Raw genomic sequence first — 25,000 nt, 5'->3', positions numbered from 1 at the left:
TCAGTGAAGCCAATCAGAAGTGCGATTGATTGGGACCTTTCTTTAGGATTTAAGTTCAGCAGCAGCAGGAAAAAGGGTTTCATTCTCCCTTTCTAGCCCTTTTTGCTGTGCAGTGCCCCAAATTCTCCTAAATTCATCCTTCCCAAAGGCTCAGGAGTTGATGCTTTTCTCTTCCAGATCAGCCCAAACAAAAAGGTCAGGTTTGGGGTGGGCTGGGAAAAAAAAAAAAAAAAAAAATCAGGAGTTTTAGAGGTCTTTGAATTTGGCTTTGAAATTTGCGATTTAATTTTTTCATTTTTGCATTTTGGAAATGCAAAGGGCTGAAGCTGCTCCTAGGGTCTCTGAGCAAACGGCTCCCCCAGCTCTCAGCCCTGCGTCTCCTCCAGGTGCTTCAGCGAGCAGAGGAGGGCAGTGAGGAGCAATTGGGACTCCCGTCCCCTTCCCACATCCAAGCCTGCCTTCTCCTGGTCCCACCTCGTGCAGAAATTACCCGCGGCCGAGGAGCACAACCCACCTCCAGCAGCAGGAGGGTCCCACCAAGACCTCCTCCCACCCAAAATCACTGGAGAACCCACCCAGCTGGCAGCCCTGGAGCACGGGGTTAAAGGCAATCGCTCAACCAAGATTATTTTGGAAGCACGGGCGGTATTTTTAGCCTGGAAAGCAGGCACCACTTCCCCTTCTTACATCTCTCCTCCCTTGGAGACCACTGCCAGAGAGGCCGGGGCTCTCTGCTGTGGCCGGGGAAGGGGGGACCTGTGCAGGACCCGCTGCCAGTTGTGAAAGAACCGAGCTATTTTCATCAGAGGAGATGAACACGCTTCACCCCACGCGTTGTGCAACCCTCCACCCGCCAACAAAGGAGCCGAAGCCGCTGCCTGGGCTCGCCCCAGCTCTTCACCTGCAGCACCCAGAGCCCAAAGAAGGTCCTGGAGGAGGGTGGGCAGCGGTGGTGGCTCCCCACTGAGCTGGGCAGCTGGATGCGACCGGGCTCAGCACGCTGGAAAAGGCGAGGATAAAGCTGGGGACGTCCCCAGGGCTGGGGGCGCAGCAGGAGCTGTGGGGATGAGCACTCGGAGCCGTGCACAGGGGAGCAGAGGTGGGGAAACCAAGGGGTGCAGAATTGCACTGAGGATCAGCATCGGGACCACGGGCAGCCCAGCTTTCATCCAGGGGGTGTCCCAGAGGGCTGCAGGGGATGGACTGCTCCCCTTCCCACACTTTCAGCCTCCGTGCCCCGCTGAGAACAGGGACGCCTCCAAAATCAGGAGGTGGTGGCTGCAGCGAGCCGATGACGAGGGCTTTGGATCAGCCGAGAGAACACTCGCTGGAGCACAGCGTCCTGTGACGTGCGCCCGGCGCCCCGACCCACCCCATTTTACGGTGCTGGGCTGGGAACCTGGGCTGCGGCCAGCTTTCTGCTGGCACAAGGCTCTCCTCGGCAGAGCCCTGGGAACCAGCAGCACCCCTGTGTTTCCGTGGGGTGTGGAGAGACCAGGCAAACGCCTGGCTGCTGCTGGCACCGGCAGGGCCGCGTGCAAGCTGGGGATCGCTTGCTAATCTGGTGCTATCTGGGGCACCCGCCACCAGCACCCACCAGGGACCGGTTGAATCCCCGTGGCTGGGGTGAGAAAATGAGAAAAAACGAAGGTTTCTCCTGCTTAACAGGAGAAAATGGGGCTGTGCTTGGTTTGGGGATATTTTGGCCTCTCTGGGGTGTAGCAGGAGCTCGCGATCTGGCAGAAGGCTGCTGTAGCCACAGTGTAAAATGCTAAAAATCACTGCCTGCTCCCGCTCAGGAGCTGCAGATCTGCTGATGCTCCAGCACACGCCGTCTGCTCCAAGCATGCTTTTATCTTCCCCCTACAAATCCAAGCAGGGACATCACTACCTGCCGGAGTGATGCCAACACCACCAGAGAGGCCTGCAGCCTGCAAACGCAGCAAGGAGCCTGCACGTGTCTCCTTGGTGCATGAGCAGGGATTAAAACACACCTCCCAGCCCAACCTCTCCATCCCAAACCTTCTGCCTTTTTTCCCCCCCTCACTTATTCCTCTGCCCATGACAGAATTTGGGAGGCTGGGGACAGTTCGAGGCCAACCTGCTGAGCCTGCCAGCCACAGGCTGACCCAGGTGGGTGGCAGATGAGTTGCTGACTTGGGCACAAGAGGGCTCGATGCCTTTTCCTTTGCTGATGTATGATACAGCAGCAGCAACTCACACCCCAAATTGGGCAACGCTCGGCTGGGCAGGAGAGGAGGCTCCGAGCGGCGCCTTGGGTAAACCAGGCTACAGCAATGGTGTGGTCAGGATGCAGCCCAGGTGCTGAACACCTTTGTGCTTTGTATCTCAGGGTCTCAGCGTGTACGAGTGAAGGCAGCAGGGCCAGAGCAGGGGCTGAGCAGGCCAGTTAGCCCAGCGTCAGCCCTCTGGTGGTGCAGTTTTGTCCCCAGTTGCGCCCTGGCTGATAAAATCCCCAGCGCAGGTGACGGTGACCCTGCTCCTGCTCAGAATTAAACCCCTCTACTTCCATTTAGTGAATGTCAAAGTATTCACGTTTAAATGCAAAACACAGACTGGGTGCATACAGGAACTAGGTGCCCGTACAATAAATCATTTTTCTCCTCCACAGACCCTTGCCTGGCAGCACCGTTACAGATGCTACAGGGTCCAAATCCCCTACACCATCTCAGCCAGGGCTTGGGATCTGAGGACCCTCGGGGGTCCCCCAGCCACCCAAACCCCCCGCAGCCCTGCGGGGCTTTGCTCAGCCACACCACGTCCCCACCAGCCCCGTGTTCCGCCTGCTCTTTTAACTGAGGAATGACACCCGCTTGGCAGCCCGGAGGTTGGTTTTAAATAGACACTCCTTGAATAAAACCTACAAAAATACCTTCGGCTGTCCTTCTGCTGAGCATGAAACCGCAGCACGGCAAAGAGGAACCATCGCCTGAAAACAGCCACGCTTCTGCCCTCCCGTTTTTGGTGGCGTTGCGCAAAGCCAGGGGCAATTAGAGGAGAGGGGCGATGCGTCCTCAGCCCGGCCCCGCGGGCAGCCCGGCCGCCAGCTTCCCCTGCTGCTCTCGTGGGTCTTTCGTACAGCCCCGGGGGAGAGAAAAACATTTGTTTTAAAAACAGGAAAATGTGATTGTAAAACCACAACAATGGGCTGGGGAAGGAGCCGGAGCAGCTCTCAATTTAGCTTTCGAAACAGCGCTGTGAGTTGACTAAATATTTCTGTAGCAAACAGCCGCAGCCCTGCGCCGCACGCCCTCTCCTGACTCCGGCAGCAAATGCAAGAATTGTTGGCTTTGCTCTCTGCCCCGCAGCCGCCTGCCAAATAAATCCTCACCTCCCATTTCAAGCCCCTTCCTCACCACGGCTCCTCACCCCGGGGTTGTGCACGCACCCAGGCACCCCAGCGGGCGCCTCACCGCACGCTCCCTGCAAAGCAAGGCACTGCCCAATCCCCCTTTCTCTTTTTCCTCTTAATATACCCTTAAAGCAAGCCTAACGTGGCAACCATACATAATCCCCCTGCATGTATACATCAGCCTCTACCTGTTGTTCCTTGTTTTTTCCATTAGAGAAGCTCAACCCAAACCGTCTCCCAGAAAGGGGCCATGTGAGGTTGCGGCATGGTTTACAAATGTCACCACCTGAGTAGCTGGAAATTGTTTATTTCCCTTCCAAATGCCCAGAGGGGTTGTATCCAGATAAAGAAATAATAGCCGGCAAAACCGTGTTTTCCTAAACACCAGGAGAATGAACAAAAGCGTCTGGCAGTGCTCGGAGCTGCTGGGCACGTTGGCATCACAAGCTGCAGCCCCACATCGGGGTCCAGCACCCAGATTTGGGTCCCCACTGCTGGCCCCTCGTGCATTTAAAGCAAAAAAGTGGCTTTTCTGCCCTCAGGGTGGGTTTCGGGGCCAAAACCTTCAGACATATGAACCAAATCTTTGACTACAGGGTGCAAAATGAGAGCTCCACCTCATCCCCAGAGCCTGCCTGGGTACAGCCACCCGGCTTCACTTCAGCTTGGCAGCCACCGTTCCTTAACCCGCCTCGACCCAGGCAGTTGGGATTTTCTCACCAAGCTCGTTAGGGAAAGGAAATACTGATTTCAAGCTAGCAGCTTGCCATGGGTGAGCTGATAGAAAACACAACTGAGGGGATCCAGGCGCACAACTTCACGTGGCACCGCAAGCGAAAAAACCACCTGTGAAATCCCTGGGCAGAGCAGGTACGGCACAGCTCCGAAAGAGCCCGCGTGACTCACGCCCTAGAAAAGCTCTTTCTCTCCGTTGGTTTTGACGTGCCACTCAGGTGAAGGTATCTAAAGGTAGGTGAGATGAATTCATGCCCTCAGGAAAGTCCCACCGTCAGATCTGCGTGCATGGCTCCTCCAAAGCCTGGCACAGCTCTGAAAGCACCAGGACAGCCCCCGGTGTCCGTAACACACAGGGGAAAGTGCTGCAAGCAAAGCAGGCTTTGGGCTGCTCTTATGGCTGGGAAACCAAGAGCAAAAGAAGCCAGGTAGAGGTTTTCTCCCTTTTACACCAGCCAACTGCAACCGGCAGCATGCGCCCATGTTTAATTCTGGCTCCGGAGCAGAGCAGGGCGGTGATCCTGCAGCACGCGAGGTTTGGGGGCTCCTAAAAATACCAAAACCCTACATCTCCTGTTTGGAGATGCAGCACAGCCCTACAGGGTGGTGAAACATCCCACAGCTCGGTAAAGGTGCGGTGTCTGTATGTCCTGCTGTGCTTTGAGAGGCTGAAGAGCGCAGCGTGCCCCCAGGGGAAGGTTCTCCGTGCAGAAGGGTCTTTGTGCAACAACAGCAGGGCAAGATTCAAACGGGGATGAGCTCAGCTCAATAAGATACAAGGAGCATTTAAGGGACGGCACAACCCATCCAGGGGCACGGTCCTTTCTCCATCAGTTCGACAGCTGGAATCAATTCCCGAATTCCTGTTCTCCTATTAATAACAGCACAAAGCTCACCCCGCCTTGATACAGGGAACACCGGGGGGTTCTTCGGACTGGAAAGGCCGATCTGTTTTGGAGCTTTGTGATGGCAACCACCGTGTCCTCAACCCTGGCCATGGTCTACCTGGACGGCCACTGAGCCATCCCCAGACTCAGCAAAGCAGCCACAGCACCAGACGAGGCGGGTCTGCAGGGGAAGGTGGATTTTTTTTTCTTCCCCTTTCAAAAAGGCTCAGAAAACACACCAGGAATGACCGTGCTAGTAAATCTTTCCACCCAGCAAGCTATGATCTCAGCTCCCAGCCCGCCGGCTGAGGCTGGAGGCGACGCTCGGCTCCTTGGTGCCGATTCACCGGCGAACGTGTCGGCAGCGCAGACGGGCGACGTGGAAAGGGTTAGGTCATGCCTGGAGCTTGCTGAGAATGCGAGGAGCTCAGCACCCCGATGAGTCCCCAGGTGAGAGAAAAGGAGAACAGGGCATGGGTATCCTGCATGAGAGGCAAGTGCCGTGGAGAGGTGGAGGGTGGAAGGTCTCCTGTCACATGGGAGATGGACAACCAAAGGGTTGTTGAGGGATCACCAAAAAATTTGGGATGGAAGCAGCAGCTAGGGGCCTCCTGCTTGAGACAAAGCCAGCTATGGGATCAGCCGTGCAGTGCAGGGACTCAGGGCATCACTGGCACCTGCACCAACCTCCTCTGAGGATCCCAAAGCGTCTTCCCAAAGCAGGTCAGGCCTCACCTGCAGCACTTGGGGCAGACACAGTGCCACCAGGTGGACCCAGACACATGTGCAGCCATCCCTGCAGACGGCTCAGAAATATCCAGTGCTCATGGCAGAGAAGAAGAAGAAAAGAATCTGATCCAGGGCAATCCATGGAGGCAAAAAACCCAGGGGCTCCTGACACCCGGGTACCCCAGTGGTTGTTTCACCCAAGGTAGGTCGCTTTGGGCACCAGCTCCCCCCTCCTCTTCTCCCCCTCTGCTGTCCCCAAAGGTCTGACAGCAAAATGTGTCACGGACAAGTCCGACAGAGCTGCTGGACTCGCATTTCTGAACACGGCCACTGAGGCGAGCGCTGTGTTTTTGGGGTCACTGCTCGCTCTTTGAGCTCAGCACCGTTCCCCAAACAGGAGGTGTGGGGTTTCAGCGCTTCTGAAAGCCGCAGAGGAACCCAAGCTGGCCTCCGACAACTGCGCGACACTCGAAGAGCAGAAGACGACCAAAAAGGCGAATACAAAAGAGTTGTGGGGACGCAGCTGCCTAAAACCCCTGGGCAAGGATGCACCCAAAGGCTGCCGAGCAGCCACATCCTACCCACAATCAGGCCATCCTCAGGAAGAGGCCAGTCCTGGTGGCTTCTGCTCGTAACTCACCCAAAGGCTGGGTGAGTTTAACTCACCCTTGCGATGGAGATGGCCAGAGGAAAGCAGCCCCCAGCAGCAGGGGACCCACCACGTACCTGGACCCCCCCCCAGGCTCAAATCCAGCACCTCTGGTCCACAGAGGCTGCTCCTCGGTGCTTCTCCATCCTCTGTTCTCCTCCCATCCACATCCCCAGGGTGACGCTGTCACCTTGCTCCTGGGATGAGCAGCACCAGGAGGGCATCCCTGATGTGCTGACCTGGATGGCAGGGGGGGGGTATCTGCTTTTTCAGCATCTTCAGCCCCCCCAAATGATGCTCCTGCATCCGTCTCATTGCCAATGAGCTCCCCAGCACCCACTGAGCCCATCCCCAGCTCCAAGCAGCTTCTAGAATCAGCAGAAAGCGGTGCAAATGCAAAACCCCTGAGCATGGGGACATCTCCCACAGCCTGGGCTTCCTCCTGGACCGTGCCATGGGCCAGCCTTGGTCGGAGAGGGGAGGCAACCTCGGGGAGCCTGGGCACTGACCTGTGGCAGGCTCATCTCTGGGGTTTGGAGGAGATGAGAGGGAAATACCCACTGCTCTGTGCCACAGGCAGCATTTTCAGACTTCCCCACACCACTGCCCACATCCACCACCCCACGGAGTGCTTCTGGTGGTTGCTCTTCCCAGCAATGTCCCCCCCAGACCCCCCCCCAAGGCCCCGCTGTGACCACTGGATGCGGCGACACCAAGTGCTCCACGGGCGCTGCCAAAAACCCCCGGAGGACAGGGGTAGGACAGAGACAGATGCCAGCAGGGGACATCCAAACGAGCCCCCCAGCACCATTTATGCCCCAAAAAAGCGAGGGGACAACCCATGACGTGCATGTCCCCGGCTGGGGCTGGCAGGGAGGTGGCCAGGGGACGGCCCAGGCTGCGCGGCAGCGGCTGGCAGGGGCCCAAGGCTGCCTCTGGCCAGCTCCCTTCCTCTCTCGGAGAGTTTCCGGGAGAGACTTTAACGCTTTGCTGGCTAAGCCGTGGCTTTGATTGCGGTTGATGGCATCTTTGAGATGGAGCGAATAACTCCGATGGGTTTTATCTAACGAGGGAGGGGGGGGTAAGTTCAGAGGAAGGATGCTGCGGGAGAGGCGTCACAGGCAGATGGCTACGAGTTCTCCTGGGGACAGACATCAGCTGGATCCCCTAAAAAAGCTCCTCAGCATTCACACGAGCCCTTTCCATGGCTGTTGTTCCCTTATGGGACATCACGATGGTGGAAGGGCACCAGAAGGTCCCAACCTGGGCAGCGGTGCCGGGTCGCAGCCCGCTGCCAGCCCTCGGTGGCCTCTTCAGCTTTGACTCAGGGTCCCTTTCCCCTCCACCTCCTCTCGCCGAGAGCTGAAGGTTTCTTTCACCTCTCCCAAAAGCAAGAAGGAGAAGACCCTGCCCCATCCAAAATGCTCTGCACGGGTTTTCTCTCCCACCTTCCTCTGCTGCAGTCGCTCGCCATGGACTCGAACGCTTTCAGCAGAGCTATTTTTAAAAACCAGGGCTCATACAATGAAGCAGTCTCGTTTGAGGTTTCATTGAGCAACGTTTCAGCACATTGTGGTCCCTGTTACATGGGTTCTGCCCTCGTGTGAGCTTTGAACGCGACACTTGACAATTTTCAAGGCTTCCTCTTAACAATTGTAACCTCACCATCCCCATGACTGCGCGATTACTCACACTTCAGATTCAAAGTAATCTGTTGGGAGCCATCCTGTTTGGGTATAAAAAGCACCCCCTGACTCCTAACAAGACGTGGCTCATCCTCTGTCATTGCTACAGAGGTTTGGCTCTGCCTGCGACAGCAGGGCGAGGAGCTGGATGCTTTTTCTGGGCAGGCAGCACAATTCACCCCCCAGCATCGTGTCATTATTTCCCAGGAAACGCAGAGGAAGACGAGGTGAACACAGGCTGTGCATAAAGTTCCAAAACTGCCACCAGAGGAGCTCACATTTCTCACATCTGTGCCTTTTCATGTTTTCTTTTTTTTGCCTAACACCAGCTCTAAGTCAATTCTCAGCCCCAGAGCAGCTTTCTCTGCCCCACAGGGGTTTCAGCCCATCAAGAAGCATCCAGCCCTTCCCTTCTTTTCACCCCAGCAGTAGAAATCTCCCAGGTTTTCAGTACAGAGCTCACAAGCACCCGTGATAAAAACAACCCAGTTTGTGCAGCATAAATTTTAGCCGCTTTGCTTCCTCGCTCTGCTTTTACGAGCAAAACGGCCTAAATAACATTAAAAACAACAGCCCAGCCTCCACACATTGCTGTGCCTCTGCACATTAAACCTCTTCAGCACGAGGAGTATGTAAATTCTGCTTTTTTTGCAGTTTTCCTCCCTCTGAGGGCAGCATCACTGATGCTCAGGCTTTTAAGCAGTTACCTTCCACTCATTTTTTCTTGCAGCTTTCCTTAAAACCTGCAGTCTTCTTGGATCGGGGCAGCACCTGCTCACGAGCATCTCTACTGCTCTCCTCACTTGGCCTCGCTGCTGTATGCAGGGAGAAAAACCAGCCCCAAACCAGAGCCCGTTCTCGGTGAAGCATTAACAAAGCAAGAGAAAATTAGCAGAGGAAGGAGCACATCTGAGAGGAGAGGACCTGCTGCAGCTATTTCATCAGCTCCTGGCCAAGTGACTCTAATCAACTCCAATTTGCACAAACACGACCAGCTGCAGAGAATGGCCCTGAAGGAGTTTCCTTGGCTTGGGAGGAGCTGTAGGAACCTGGGACTGAAAACTCTCCTTCTTTATGATGTCTCCAATGTTCCTTCGCTTTCTTCCCTGCTTCCCAAAGACCTCCCATCACATGTAGGGCTCCGTTTTCCCTGCTGACGGATCCTCTCCCTCTCCTTCCCTCCTCACTATCCCCAACAAAACCAAGAGATGTGGCGCTTGAAACACCCCTGCTGTGCTAAGGCCAACCATCCAAAAGCCACATCAGATGCACTTAGATCATGAGATTTAGCTTTAAGGGTCACGATACTTTAAAAGTAGCACTTCTCCCAACTTGTGCTGTGCTTCTTGAAACCTCTAGAGCACCCTGAGCATGTGCTCAGAGCTTTCAACAGCCCAGGGAAATCAAACAAGTTGTTTTTAGTTGGAAATTCCCAGGCTGGGCTGTGGGAACGTTACACCAGTTTCAGCACTTTTGAGGTAGGACGAACCTCAAGAAGTTCTTCCATCACAGCTTCCCTCCTTCTAACCATGGTGTCATGACATGTGCTTTTCTATCTTGATGTGATTTCCCAAACTTTTCACAAAAAAGAGGGCAGGGGGGGGTGGCGTGAGAAGAAAGGGGAGCTGCGCTGCCTTGGGATGGAGAAAAAAGAGGGGATGCTCCCCACCTCCTGGCTCCAGCCCCTTGGTCCAGGGCTCTGCGAGGTGGAGGCAGATGTGATGTAAGGAAATGCTGTGGACGTTGGGTATCCTGATGGTTTAACAGCACAAAGATATTGTCCGGAGAGCCCACGTCGGATAAAGCCACCCGTGCCGTGGGTCGCACAGCACCACGGTGCTGCGCAGACAAGGGGGTCTCGAGGAGCAGCAAGGAGAGCTTCGTGCTTTGGAGGTGACGACCTGAAAGTGAGCATCTGGCCTGGAAAGTGGGGAGCGCTGGTGTCCCGCGAGAGCCCGCGCTCCGTTTTACCTCGCTAGGATACGAGGCAAAGGGAAAAGCTCAAACCCAAAGCAGTGCAGCCTTTGCTGCGTAAAAGAAGGGAGTCGTCCCCCACCTGCTAGGAGATTTTATGGGGTTACACGGTGAGAAACTGCCATGCATACGCTGAACGTGAGCAAGAGCTGCCTGCTCTGCCTGCACTCCCCTCCTGCCTGCAGGGACCCAGGAAATCCTCTGGGTGAAGCACCCTGCTACAGCTCGCCTGCCAGAGCATCCCCCGGCTGCTCACAGCACCGACAGCGGCGATGGAGGGGACCTGGGGACATCTGAGCGAGGGTGGTCATAGCACAGCACGCACTACACCAAAACGGGTCGGCTGGACAAGAAATCCCTCATTCCCTGCGTGTTCCTGGGGAGGATGTGCAGGAGCAGGGCGAAGGAACGGGTAGGGTGCAGGTCACCCAGTGCCGGAGCTACAGCGGGGCACAGACCGACCCTGTTTCCCGATAAACTCTCCCCAAGCTCTTGGGCATGCTGGCAGCTTGCTCGGCAGTAAGCACAGCACAAACACAGGCTTTAAAAACCGCCTGGAGCCTCCTCTTCTCCGTGCCTCACCATCCTTTGCCCTCCACCTCCACGCCTCCTCCCTAGGTCGGGGCACGGCTGAAACCCCGCTCGCAGCGATGACGGCAGCCAGAGGAACACGGGAGACGTTCAGCAAAGAGCAGAGGATAAAGAAAGCCCGGAGACGCGTTTAAGCAGAGAAGATGGGTTGGACGAGAGTACCTTTGTTGTTGGCGCTCATCTGCCCGGCCCGAGCGGAGAGCTGCCTGCTGCCCTTTGGGTTTGTCTCTCTTTCACCCCAGTGCATGTGACAGTCCCCAAGCAGAGCAGCTCTTTAGTGTGGTCTGCACCGTGTGTGGCGAGGAGCCCGAGCCCTGCTCTCTAGCTTTCTTCTCAGTGCAGTTTCCATGCTCGGTTTCAGAATGACGACCTCTGATGCTGCGCTGCCTCGGGCAGAGGCTCACTCTCTCGCACAAGTGGGTTTATCTCGCATCCTTTCATTTTACTCTCACACCCAGCTGGGGGCCAACCGGTTTCAAAATAAAGTGAAGCTGCCAGGAGCTCTTGGGACTCTACCAACCTTTTGAAAATGCTTTGAGCCCTCGCTGAAAATGGCCTGTTTCCATGAACGTTCCCACTGGCATAATTGGTCACCCGGGGATTCCCGGGCGGTGAATATCCCGGGAGCAGATGCAGCAGGATGCCCGGTTTTATAGCTGCCGGGTGGTGCAGAAGGACTAAAATCGGAGCAGCTTTGGAGCCACCCACACTCGCCCAGGAAGGGAAAAGTCCCTCCCTTTGAGAATTACCAACCCAAAGCTGAGATTTCCAAATGGCAGCGGACACCCACGCGAACGAAGGGCCGGTCCCAATTCCCGGGGCAGAGAAAAGCGAAGGAGCCGCCGCTTCTGCAAGCAGGGCGAGCTGCTGCCCGAGCACAGGGAGCACCCGGGGAGTCTGCAACAAAAGCAGGAATGGCCCCAGCTCCTCGCTCAGCATCTCGGAGCACCGATATTGTCTTCCCCGTGCTTGGCAGCCTGTCCCTCCAGCAATATTTACTCAGAGCTGGCTGCTTCCACCGGCGCCCCTGCCAGCGCGCGGCTCCGCTCCTGCGCTGCTCGAGAGCAGATGGAGGAGCCGGGTCGGCCCCCGAGCAAACGAAGCTTTTTGCATGTCGATGGGGAGGCCGGGAGGTTTCGGCAGGGAGGCAGCCCGCGGTGGGACTCCGAGGAGGCCGAGAACAAGAGAGTTCACAAACTCTCGCCATCAAAAATAGCCGGGGGCAGAGAACCTGGACCGGTTATTCTGCTGGGAAGGACTCAGACAATGCAGCAGTGTCTTTCCCCCACGACGCTGGGGGAAATTAGTTTTTCCTCCCTGTAATTGTCCTTCTGTTCACAAGTCACTAATGTGTGCTTTTCGTTTAAGCAACTGCTATTTTAGGAGACAGGCAAATGGCAAATGAGGAGAGAGCCCGAGTGAAGTTTCCATGAGGCAGAAGACTTCTGCCTGCCTCCGCTGCCTTGACACGAATTCAGCCCCATGAAGTGACAGCAGTCACCTGGGACGGGCCATGGGACTGGAAACGATCCCTGGGGATCCATCTACCCCATCTCCGTGGAGTTAAAAAGTCCCAAATCGTCCTCAGCAACCCCCACACGGCGTGTTCCCTGCTGCTGCACGTCAGGAGCAGAAGCAATCGAGGGCACGCACGGCATCCACCGTGCCTGCTGCAGGGGAAATGCCAGAGGGGACCGTGCTGCACCCCACAAGGAAATCCCCAAGGGCTGTGTCCAGCCTGACCGAGGGGAATTCCCTCCAGCCACCGTGGGTAGCATCCAATTTACCTGTTCTGGGTGCCAGAGAGCTCCCAGACCCTGCAGAGATGTTTAATGCCCTGCCACGTCTCCGTAATGCTTGAAGGAAAGGCATGAATAACTCAGGAATTGAGCTAAACATTAAGGGGGGAAAGGGTTATTTTCCTGCTGCAGAAAAAGCAGGAAACGGCCCCAATTTACGCTCCCTTTAGGGCAGCAAACCCAATGAATCGGCTGCAGTGAAAGCCTCCAGCTTCCCCCAGCCACCAGGAGCCCCGACCCCGTGGGATTCCCCCTGATCCTGTAGGATGGGATCAAAAAAGCTGCAAAGTGTCCAAGCTGCGGTCCTGATCCCCCCCAAGCTCCAGCTCTGCTGTCCGCCCTGCTGCACCGCCACACAACGCAGCCTCCGGGATTTTGGGGGGGATACGATTAGCCAAGAAAAGTCACAATAGGATCCATTGGATAAAGCTCAGGAAGAGCCAAATCCAGTCCCCCAGAACTTGGGGATTCGCTCTTTGACATCAAAATAGTGAAAGCCACAAGTCCAAGAGCCAGCTGCCCTGGGAGGACGAGCTCCGGACCCCCGTCTGCCACCGGCACCGCCAGCACGCGGCTGGCACAGACACGTCCACAGGCACATAGGATGAGCTGAGCTGTACAATTTTCCTCCTCTCTCCTCGCCAAAATATCAGGCACGTGAGAGGCGGATGAAAGATGTCCCCGAGCAGAGAAGAGAAAAAAAAAAAAAAAAAAAAAAAAAAAAAAAAAAAAAAGCTTGTAAGAAGTATAAGGTCAAATTTTCTTCTTATGCAACTCCCCTGCAACTTGTAAAATCTAAAGCTGTAGGACATAAATCAACCACTAACTGCCTGGGGTTACAGAGAAACTTCCTCTAATAGCAACCGGTTGCGTAAGTGCCTTTTAACGGAGCTTGTCTCTTCTGAAATCTCTGTTAGGGAGAGGCTGACCGGACTGCCCGGCTGGTGGGCTGAGCCCTCGGGCTCCTCTTGGTGCTCGCGGTGAGGTTGGTGCCACCAGCGCCGTGTCCCCGTTTGGGGACCCCCTCCCTCAGCACCTTCCTGACCTGGAGAAGGACTGGAAATGGTGGGGCACTGGTTTTCTCGGGGGGTGTAAGTGGGAGAGCACGGCAGGACCCAGCTTGGGAACACGGAGCAGCATCCCTGCATCCGAAAATGGGGGGTCCTGTGCGCTCCCCCAGCTCATCGGCGCGCTGAGCTGCTTCCCACCAGCCCCTGCTGGCCAAACCGTGCCGTATTTATATCCCTCCATCCACAAACAAAGAGAAATCACCGCAGCCACTCAGGAGCACCACGTTACACCAGAAAAACCAAGAGGGGAGGACAGGAAAGGTTTCGGTGCCCCCCCCCAGTGCCATGGGATACGTGAGAGCCCTGCTCCAGGGCCGGTGCTAGCACGCTGGTTGTTTGGTGACTGTTCTGCTACGGTTATTTTTAGCCGGTGACGCCTGGGGTATTTCGCTTCAGGATGTCCGGTCTGAGCCTCTTTCTGGGAATCCCATGTTCTCTAATTGTAAACAGCCCCATTCAGTTGCTGCAAGCGCGAGAGGCCCCGACTTATTCAGCAGGGCTGTCAGGTGTGAGTCAAACAGGAAGCCGCCGCCGCTTCCACGAGCAAGGCATCGGCTGTGAAAAAATGCCCTCGATTAACTCAGCCCCCAGCCCAGCCCGGGCACGGCCCAGATCCTGCACCCTGGGGGGCTGCTGGCACAGGGTCCGGCTCCGTCCCTCCTCCAAAATGCTTTCATCGTGGGAAAAGGGTTCCCGAGTCCCGGCAGCATCCTCATGTGCAGATGTATTACTGGGGGTGTGCAGGGATGGGATGCTGGGGGGGATGTGGGGCGTAAGAGGGGACAGGCTGGAAATGGGGGATGGTTTCAGCCCCATCCTCCCTCCCTGTGGGGCTGAGCCGAGGCATCTGCCAAGGCAACCTCAGAAACCCTACAACAGAGCGATTCGCCACTTTGGTGCTGCTGCCCCTGTGCACAACACCCAGCCCGAGCTGACCCCAAACGCGTGTCCCACAGGGTCTGCATCGCCCCAGGGAGGCTGGCACCAGGCAGAGGGTGACAGAAGCGGGGGGCTGTGGCCAAGATGAGCCTGTAACCCCCTAAAAACACGGTCTGGTGCCTGGATTGCTGTCAAGAGATGGTTGTGTTGGCACTGGGTGTAAAGGCACGGCCTGTTGGGGCATCGCTGGGTGATGCACAGGGGCAGGAGCTGCCTCTGCTCGCAGCCACGCACCAACCCCAAGCTCCGCAGACCCCCCTGGGTCGTGCCCACCCCAGCAGGACCTGCCGTGCCACCACCACCACGGTTATTGCAGCACACGGGCAGGGCAGGAAGGCACCGAAATGCCTGTCCTAATTTTCAGCGGGGCCAAAGAGGAGCCGCAGCAGCCTCGCTGGGCAGCCCTCCCCACCACACCATGCCCCCAACCCTCTGTTTCCCTTCCAGCAAGCAGCAGCGATGGCACCGTGCTGCTCCCAGGGATGGAGCTCTCCTCACTGCAGCTGCTGGAAAGGTCTCGAGCGTCAGCAATGCAACATCACGGACAGTGAGATCCTCCCCTGGGCTTCTCTAAGATCCTGGCACTACAGGGCTCGGCTTGCACGACCTCCACAGCAGAAGCAATTTTATTGCCCGCACTGAAAAGGTTGGAGCAACGCCTGCAGATGTGTCCCACGAGGTCGGTCTTCACCCAGCCTCACCAGCGCCAGAAATTTCAGCAGAGGCTGGCACCTGGCAGCCATCTGTGGGTCCCTTTGGGACACCCGTGCCATCCCAAATACTCGTCCCTGCCCTGCCACCCCTCTGCGTGAGCTCAAAACCCAGCTAGGAATCGTGCCAGGTTAGCAAATCACTCTGCTGCAGCCGAGGCTTGGCAGATTGATGGCAGAGCTCAAGGTTTTCCAAAGGGTCCAAGGGCAGGATGCTGCAAAGCCCCCCGATCTGCTGGGAGCCCGAGCCAAACCACACGTCCCCAGGGACCTCGGCTTCGCAGGCGCCTCGGCACAGAGCTCCCCAGGACCCGGCGGGTGCACGGCTGTGCCCATCTCTTATCTGACTCATTTCAGCGTCTCAGGGGAAACCCTGGCATTGATAAACAGCGCTCTGCTCCCTGCCTCCGCATTTACTAACCGAAATCTGGAAGCTATTTTTAACCCTCCGACACCCACTGCAAGGAGGGAGCCTGCAGCTCCCCCGGGGCTCGGGAAGGTGTCGGCGCCAGCCGCGGCTCTGGGTCTGAGCTGGCTCGTGCTCTTGTTTACCGGGGTGATTTGACTGTGGCATTGGCAAGTTATCGAGCAAAGTGCGACCAAAACAAGAGCGCTGATGTGTCACGCCGGCACTTTCCATGCCCGTGCCCCCGGATGGGGTATGCAAAACCAAAAGGCTCCAATTTTTTTTTTTTTTTTATTTTCCAGCACATCCCCAGATGAGTGTGCTGCTGAACCTGCTCGCCGCCGCCGCTTGCTGCGGGGCTGGGCAGCGTGCACGGGGCCAAACAAATGGGAAAAAAAACTCTTGGGGTGGAGATGGGTTTGCACTACAGCAGGGACACCACAATCAGGCCACATGAAGCAGGCAGGGAAGCTGGAGCTGGCAAAGCTGCTGGCAGCTTCGGGTCTCCAGAGGAGCATTGCACGCTCAGCGCCATGGGGGGAGCGCATCCGGGCTGTCCCTGTGGCCGGGGCAGGACACGGTGTGCTTTCTCCAGCCTGGTTTTGGAGGATCCCAGGGTAAAGCTCGCAGCTTTCCCTCAGGGAAACACCTCCTCTCCTGCACGGTGTGGGAGAGAAGAGTCTGGTTGTAATTCCTGCCTGAACAAAGGCTGCCTTTACCAGCGGCATCCCATCCCCACCGCAGGACAACACCTGATGTTTCCTTTCCAAAGCCCCCACACCGTCTGCGAGGCCTTTGGTAATTGTTGATTCCAGGATGGTTTTTAATGGCTTTAGGAAAACTGCTGGCTGGCTTCTGGGGCCAGCATGCCTGAAGCTCTTTTGCTCTTCTCGCTGCACGTCCCAGCCCCTCCAAAGGCAACAGAAGCTCAGCTGGGAGGCATTTGATCACCCTCGACTCCACAGGAACCCCTTGGAGCCACTTTTTCCTTGGGTTTAGTGGTGGAAAACATCCGCCTCTACTTTGCTTGGAGCCTCGGGCAAGCTTTCTGCCTTCACCCTGGGCACCAGCTTAAAAGCTCCAGGTTGCTTCCCCCTCCAGGGCTTTTTTTCCAGCTTTTCTGGCTGGGTTAGCGCCCCGATAGATGCCACCAGGACAAAGACATGGGGTAAAAACACCTCCCTGTGCGCTAAGCTGCCAAGGAACCCCTGCTCCACCTGTTCCTGGTAGAGCAGAAAAGCCTAATAACCTCTTTTCTCCCTCAAAAAACACTTCTCTAGGTGCAAAGCATCAGCTCTAACCCCAGCCCCGACACTCTGTGGGACTGAGCTGGGCACGCAGCTGTAGCCAAGGAGGGAATGAGCAATGAGCTGATGCTCACAAAGCTGCTGAGGAGCACACATCACGGTGGAGACACCAAGAGCAGCTCTCTCCCACTGATTTAACTGGCACTTGGTAATAAAATTCACCTGCTTCATCTTCTGAGCACTGCCCTGCGTAAAAATCCCTTTAGCCCAGCAAGCAAAGGAGCCTGCAAACCTCCCCGGGTTCAATCCAGCTCTCTGTTTTAACTCTTCACATGACAGCCAGTGGTTTTGGTACAAACACACCCTCCTCCATAGCAAATAGCATCCTGAAAAACCCACGCCACACGAGGCACACGGACAAAACAGCACTCGGAGGGGAACCGGGTGCTCGGACACCGAGTGGGGCCAAAAGGCAGGGGGAGGCCGGCTCGTGCTGTCCATAGGAGCACAAAGCTGTCATCAAATACCCTCAAAACCAAGCAGGGCAAGCAGCAGGAGGCTCGGCTGGGGCGTGAAGGTAGTGCTGTGACACCGTCTTTCCTGCATTTTGGACCTTGCAGCAGCCAAAATGGGAACACCTCGGGCAAACGGCACCACCCGGCGCGCGCAGCCCCGGGCGCGTTGGCTCAGGGCTGGCTCCGCACATCCTTCCTACGGAGACCCAACAGCACCGGCCCCGCTCGTGGACGGGGGCGAGGGGGAAGAGAAAACAAAACAACAACACGAGAGCCCTTCCAAAAACGCTGCACGAAAAGTGAACACTCAGCAGAGCGAGGTTTCCTGCGCAGTGAGAGTTGGCCGGCGAATTAACAGGAAATCACTGCTTCCTGCCTGCAGAGGAAGTGCCTATCTAATGCCTGTGATCAAAAACAAACAGCGCTTCAATTAAACAAACAAAGGGCCTAAAAAACTTCAGCAGCTCGCAGCCTGGGTCAGCTCCAGGGGTGGGGGGGGAAAGCGTCCAAAAATAAGAAGCTTGTAACCTTGAAAAAGGCCCTCATCCTCTGCCCCGCGCGGTGACGCTCCCGGCGCTGCGTGTGCAGGAGGCAGCAGGGGTTTGGTGACCTCCCGGCCATGGCCCCGGGTGGCTGCGGCCATCCCAGGAGCAGGGAAGGGACAGAGGTGACCTCCGGTGACGTCCCCGGTGCTGGGGTTTGGTGAAGCTGTGCCTGGTCCCAGCCCCGCGCATCCGCAGCGTCCGGTGCTGCGGCTGAGGCAGGATCCCAACTTCTCTAAAAAATAATAATAATAATAAAAATAAACCTGCTTTGCCTTCATTTCTCTGAAGACAAGCTGGAGAGGTGCTTGCACAAGAACAGCAGCAGTAGCTCTGTGCCTTCTGTGGGCACTGGGGGCTGCTGGAACCACAAAGCCAGGAGAGGGGTGGAAATTTGGGCACCTTCACCCTGCCCAGGAGCCAGCTCCTGAGACTTTGGGTGGCTTTCAGCCAGCTGCCTGTGTTTGGTCTCTACATCTGGTGTCTGCTTGTCTCAATTTTGTTTTGAGATTTAGTTTCTTATACAGGAATATTTCCCTCCCCAATTGCTGCAGAGATTTTTTTTGTTCTAATGCAAAATTGCTTGTCTTAAATATAATTAATTCAGGATATGGGAATAGAGATCCTTTCTTATAACATCTGAACAGAGCAGGATTTGTAATCCCTGGTCTATAAATCATTCCTGGGAGTTGCAGAGCAATATGATCTTGAGCCTCTCATCATTTCAGGCTTTCACCTCCAGCAAAGGGGCCGGAGGATGCCGAGTGCTGTGAAGTGCCCAGGGATCTTGCAGTGTTTTTCCAGCTTGATGAAAACCTTTTGTCTGGACAAATCACCGCCAGGAGACTGATCTGAGAAGTCAGCAGGATTCAGCAGCCAGGTCCTGCCTGTCCCTGCGCGCATCGCCAGCGCTCAGGCAGCGGCTGGGCCGGGGGAGCAGAGTCTGCCGTGGTATTTAGCGACTGAGTTATGGGTTTGGGGTCTCGCCGAATGAATGACCAAGGCTGAACACGTGCCGTTTCCCAGATTTCAAGCACGGGCACGGAGAGGTGGAGGAAATAGTTTCGCTTCAAACCCAAAGCCTCAGGATGTTTCCAAGTCAAAATCCATCTCTGGAAAGCCTCTGCTCCCTTCTGAGCGGTGCTCTGGCTTGTGCTCCTTCCCCCAGACGAGCCCTTTCCTCCCCTGTGAGGCCAAATACTTGCTCACACGGCCTCCAGCCCTGCATCCATCTGTCCAGCCTGGTGTCCGTCCGTCCAGCCCCGGCTGAGCCCTGAGGCTCCAGCATTTCTCATTCTGCACATGTCCGATGCTCCAAAGCCGGCCTGGCTGGAAAAAGAAAACCGCTCGCCCAGCATGAAACCGAGCGCACAAGAAAAGAAACAAAGAGGCCGGGGCTGCCGCAGGACGTCGTGTCTAAAAGGCAGAGCTTTTCCACGGCGCTTCGGTGACGTGGGGAGAAATATGGTTCGGGAACAAAGGAGGGCGAGCAGTGACCGGGGGGAGCCACGGCGTCATCTGAGCGTGCTGGGGACCAGAGGGGGACACGGGGACAGGGGTCCAGGCTCACAGCAACACCACGAGGACCTGGTGGATTTCCAGTCTCCATCTCCTTCACGCTGCTGCCCTCCACCACCTCCTCCCGACGCACTCGCTCTGCTGCAAAGCTCGGGATGGGTTTTGCAGCCCCTTGTCTCTGCCAGACACGGCACAGAGCAGGACGCAGAGGGTTTTTCCTCGGTGCATTTTGCACTCCGAAGATGCCAAGGCAGCAGCAAACTGGATCCGACTACAGGCTGATGGAATAACAATTCCAGAGCCACCGCCGGCCCCGCAAAGGGCAGCAAATTTCAAGGAGGGGGGGGGGGGGAAATGCGTGCAGCCACAGGGGTCTTCCTGTGTGGCCACCACACAAACCTATTGTTTAGCAGTTTGTCTGGTGATATTAAAACCACCAGGTGCAGCCATCACAAATTTGCTAGACGCTTGCATCTCAGGCAAGACTTTTTGCTTCATCCACCTGGTTTGTTAGAAAAAATATATATATATATAAAATTTACCTGTTTCCTGCTCGCTAATTCTATTTGTGCTGGGGAGAAGACTTCCTAACAAAGCAGCCGCGCCCAGTTAATTTGTATTTAATGTGCATCCTCCTGACGACACCAACACAATGCAAGGCTGGGTCTGTCCAGGAGAGACACAAAGGGCGAGGGGCTGCTGGAGACGACGCTGCGGCTGGGTGCTGGTCGAGGAGAGTGGTGACGGGCACAAAGTTACACCAAAGGAAATTTTGATAAGAGTGCACCATGGAGGTGGCCAAAAAACACATGGCCATACAACAGTGCCATTAATGCAGGAGGGGGAGGGTAACTTGCCACAATTCCCCATAGCACACCAAGATGCTTCATCAAGCAGGACACCTGGGTGCAGCCCCAGCACCCCACCGGTTCCCCCATCCCGTGCCCAGTTGCCTGCTGGTGTAACACTGGTGGCAGCCCCAGTGCCAAGGTGTAAGAGCCAAGAGGCAGGACGTGGTCTGAATACAGAGCTCCTGTGCTGCAGGAACGGCCTCGCTGGGTGCTTGCACCAAAAGCTCTCGTCGGAGCCTTTTAAACAATGTCTGGTCCTTCCTAATGCAGAACTGCAGCCTCGGCCTGGCGGACAAAAGGGTTGCTGATGCTGTTCCATCCCTGGCTGGAAAATACATGCAACATCCCTGGAAAGTTGATTGCTAATATGGAAATGCTGGCCAATTTCCTCATTGTGCAAGTGCCAAGAACACAGAGGAGCTCCTGGAGGCTGCTATGGAGGGGACTGTGGGCACAGAGCTGGGGAAGACTTTTGGTGGCAGAAGTGGCAGTAAAGTTCTTATCTCCTCCTGAAAAATCAAGGGAACGTAATCGTGCCTCTGACAAGCTCCATTAAATCTGAAGGTTTTGTCTACATCTGTGTTAACACATGTCAGCTCCTGCTGGAAAAATGCCTGTCCCAGGCAGTTGAACGACAGCTCTGGAGGTTTCCTCCAGCTGCAGACCTGAGATCTGCTCACGTTCAAGTCTGGGGATGCTCCTTTCATCTCCTTTTTTTCTGCTTTAAAGCCCAATTTTGCCTCACTCTTTATCAATGGGATTTAAGGTGAGCGTGACAGTTCCCCTTTTATTGATGGGCCCTAATCCTCCCTGAAATGAAGCAATCCTGCCTGTGACCATCTGACCTAGCATCAGTTCCTGAGCCATTTCTACCTACAGCTCCTAGCCCATTTTCAGAGACACCAGAGAGCTGCCCAAAGTTGCTGGATTTAGCAAAAATCTAAGAGCAAACACCACAAACACAGCTGCTCTGGGATGCAGGGAAAACATCTGGTGTTGCACTGGACCAGAAATGTGAATTTTAAGGAGAGCAAAGCTCAAGAGGTACCTAGCCTACTCTGACTTGCTGCACAACACACTAGACAGGCTCCCTAGATAATTTTTGCACAAGCCACAATTTCTGCAGGTCTCCTAGAATACTTCCAGACAGGTTTTGAACAGTTTATATGCATACGGGACAACCTCCAGCTTGCTTGCAGCATCAGAACATGCCATACTTCAACAGCTACCTGAACTGGATACTGAGTCCCCAAATATACTGTTTTAATGAGAAATAAAGGTGTTCTTTCATACCTTGTTCGATCATTCCTTGATCATTAGACCCAAAATCACGCCTGTTTTTCTCAACTACCATGAATGGTACCAGGAGGTTTCTATTGCCTGTTCCAGGCACTGCTTCCTAAAACACAGCCCCCCACTGCAAATATGCCCTGCATCAACACCAAGTGGCAATAGCATTCCTGTTTTCCAAATAACTCAACTCCCATGAGCCTAAAACCCACTGAGAGGTCAGAGCTGTTATCTGCCTAGGAACCAGGTTGGGTCCCATGGGAGGAGTGGGGCACGTCCTCCTGCCTGCCCAGGACGGTGGCCAAATCCTGGCCAGAGCTGGTTTCCTAGAATAGATACAGCAGTCAGCATCTGACCTACTTTCCCTGGTCTCAGCTGCAGCCTTCCAGTGTTTTCTAACTTAAAATCACGCTGTTTGCACATGCCCAGGTTTACCCTGTTAATCTCCCTTTCCCTCCATCAGCTGTCTCTCCCCTGCTCTCCCTCTCTTCCATGTGTAAGTCATCAGCAGCTTCTAAAGCCCCTACCAGGAGGATTCAACTTCTCCAGATTAGGAGCACGCATCAAATATCCCCTTCCAGCCGGGCTGAGCGGTCGCCAGAGGAGCCTCCTCCTCTCCTGCTCCTGCGGAGGCGGCCAAGGCTGAGCCGCCCAGCTGGGCTGCTCCACCTTCGCTTGGATGGATTCCTCCTGACGAGCCCGTACAGGGGATGAAGGAGGCCAAGAAAGCCACTGGAAACCGTCCTAATCGCACTTATCCCAGACATTCATTCCTTGTTCCAGGGCAGCAGGCAGCAATTTGGAAAACTCACCTGCAAGAGGCTCCTCGGAGCTTTAGTATCTGAGGCTCAGGCCTTTTGGCATGGGGCTCGCCGTGGATTTTCAGGGACTGATCTTTTCCATGCCCGGTCCCAAGCACCTCGGGTGCCCAGTGGCATTTCCCAGATTAAGATCCTATTTCCTATGAATCATATTTCAGCGCAGACAGCAGATACTGGAGACAGATGGAGACGAAGGGGAAAAAAAACTCCATGCGGGGGTGCTCAGACACAGATAACAGCATCTGGGCTGGATTTAGTTGCAAGCTCTGTTCTCCTCAAGCTGGTGGTCATTCCCCTTTTTATGGGGTCTTTGATAGCAAGGCCCTAAGGACTTCCCACCAAGGCCACTGGTGCTGCAGCTCCCGGTCCCTCTCAGCAGCAGCACCGCTCTCACTGCAGCATCGCTTTGTTACCCAGATCACGGAGCTGCCACCGGGTGACTAAAGTTAGAAACAAGCCCTTAGGGCCCCATTTAACCCTGCTGCGATCACACAGATTCCACAACAGGAGTGGAGGGCTTCAGGGAAAAGCAGCAGAACTCTGGCAGCACCTTCCCTCCCCAAAACAGCTGCTGCTGCATCGCTCCCATTTTCCCTCTCTGCATTTTCGAGCTCCAAGGGTTACCTCTGTAAGAAATTTGCCATAACACAGCAACACTTCTCTGAAGCGTGCACAATTTCCCATGTGCTGCAGCACACACAGCACTGCTGTCCTTAGCCCATATTGCACTGCGAGATCCCACGCTGCTCTGCAGCCCACGTGCATCACCTGTGTTTATTCTGCACATTGCATTTCCCCCCAATTCCCTGAGTGCATAAAGGTAAGGAATGCATGGCGAGTTATTCAGCAAACAGAGGAGCCAATACAAATGAGACAGGGGCCGCTTTGACCTCAGACATCCTTTGGAGTTACAGACCCTGCTCCTTTGTTCTCATTGTCACCTAGGCACTGAAAGCAAAACAGCGGATGAAAAGTTTGCATAATGGCAGAAGCAAGGAGGGGGCTGCACGAGCAGCAAGCACAGAGCACATCGGTGCACATTAGAGCCCAGAGAGCAAGCACCTTGAAGGGCAAGCCTCATGAGATGAACATATTTTAGCTCTTTGCCAGAGGGAGCAGGGATAAGCACCAGGAGCACAGAGCTGTGCTGGTGCACATCGAACAGAGCGAGTGTCCTGGGGAGCCCAGGCTGCTGCTCCAGAGGAGGAGATGGCAGGATTTCCATGTGCTTTTTTTTTTTTTTTTTTTTTTTTTCACTGTGCTATCCCTTGGATGCTCTTAAAGATTTATCTGGAATAGGCCTCGGTGTCTGTCATCATCTCCCCCGTGCATCAGCTACAGTTTCCTGAGAGGGTGAGACCGGGACCCGTATTACAAACTAGACAGCAGCCCCATCCCTTGCCCTGAATTCCCTTAACAAACGTAAACCACGGCGCTTCTGAGACGTCCTCTGCTTTTTGTGCAGGGAACAACCTAAAGAGATCGCTCGGGCAAAACCAGGCTGCAGCCAGCCCTGCTGCAGCTCCAACCCGTGGCCGCACATCACCGGTCCCCCACACGGAGCAGCTCCCCAGTGCTCCAGCCCATCTCCTGCTTCACCATTTAAAAGAGGAAAAATCCCAGCAGCTTGCAAACAGCAGAGAGCAGAAGCGACGCAGGCAGCTGCAGGAAGGTCCACAGCATCCACGCCGCGCAGCCCGAGCGTCTAAAACCGAGTGCCCCAGCCCGGGGATGTGACTCCCCCTGGCACCTTCCCATCGGCTGGTTTTCAGCCCCGACACCAGACCCGCTCCCGGCCACTCTTGGTGGCATCAGATTTGTTTTTTCTTTGCCTTCAAGGTCAGGAGAGACCCCGGCACAGCGGGGACGGACGCGAGCGCCCACCGGAGCCCCGCGGGACCGGCAGAGCCACCGGCAGGCTACTCACCCTGGCTTTGTCCTTGCATCCAGAGGAGTTAAAGCCCTTGGAGATGAGGTCTCATTGTTCAAGATGTGCTTAGGGGAGGCAGCTGCTTTCTTTATATCTCAAGATTCACTAAAGTTCAGGAAGAGAGAGAGAGAAAGAGAGGGGAAGGCGAAAGGGGAGGGACTGAGCGAAGGGCCCAGAGGCCGTATAGAATGACAATGGAAGGAAATGCTTTATCAAACCTAGAAAGCCAACCCTGTCCTGGGAACACAGAGGGAGAAAAAAAAAACTTGCAGAAGAAAAGAGTTCAGCTGCCCCGGGTTCCTCCCTTGGCAGCGCGAGCCCTCCTCCCCCAGCCCCTCGCCGAAAACACAATGCGAGCCGGCGAAAGCCGTCAGGCTCAAACACTTTTTTTTTTTTCCATTAAACAGAGAGAAGTTTCAGTTCTTTAAAAAAAAAAATAAAAAAAAATCCAACCACCAAACCCTGCCCGGGAATGGGAATGTGACGCTCTTCCCCCTCCCCCGGCTCCAGCCTTCCAAGTTTCTATGAGTCAAACGTTTGCAATGTGTTACCGAAATGTTACCAAGCTGGAATGCAGCATCTGAGAGGGTTTAGCTAATAAAACTTTTGTTTGTTGGCTGGGAGAAAGTGTCACCGGCAGAGATTTCGGCTCTTCTTCCTTTTGTTTCCTCCCCTCCAGGTGCTGTCCGGCCAGGCTCCGCTCGCTGCGCCGGGCTGCTCCCGGTGTGCGTGGCATCGC

The 25,000-nt window shown here is 55.4% G+C and overlaps 1 protein-coding gene across 3 annotated transcripts in view; it reads right to left on the bottom strand.

Moving 5' to 3' along the window:
- The window catches only part of HDAC7 (histone deacetylase 7), a 71,557-nt gene extending 47,044 nt beyond the window's left edge, over positions 1-24,513 (bottom strand). Inside the window, exon 1 of one of the 3 annotated variants that reach the window (XM_084303575.1) lies at positions 24,259-24,513. In XM_084303575.1, coding sequence (XP_084159701.1) covers positions 24,259-24,277 — 19 coding nt within the window. In that variant the 5' untranslated portion in view covers positions 24,278-24,513. Of the gene's footprint in view, positions 1-901; positions 1,027-2,893; positions 2,990-24,258 lie in introns of those variants that run through there. The other 2 variants (XM_084303574.1, XM_084303578.1) reach the window with 2 other exon arrangements.
- Between the last annotated feature and the right edge of the window lie 487 nt (positions 24,514-25,000).

This window comes from Netta rufina (assembly GCF_964035555.1).
Source record: "Netta rufina genome assembly, chromosome: 30".
Taxonomy (NCBI): domain Eukaryota; kingdom Metazoa; phylum Chordata; class Aves; order Anseriformes; family Anatidae; genus Netta; species Netta rufina.
This window is presented reverse-complemented; position numbering and strand designations above follow the sequence as displayed.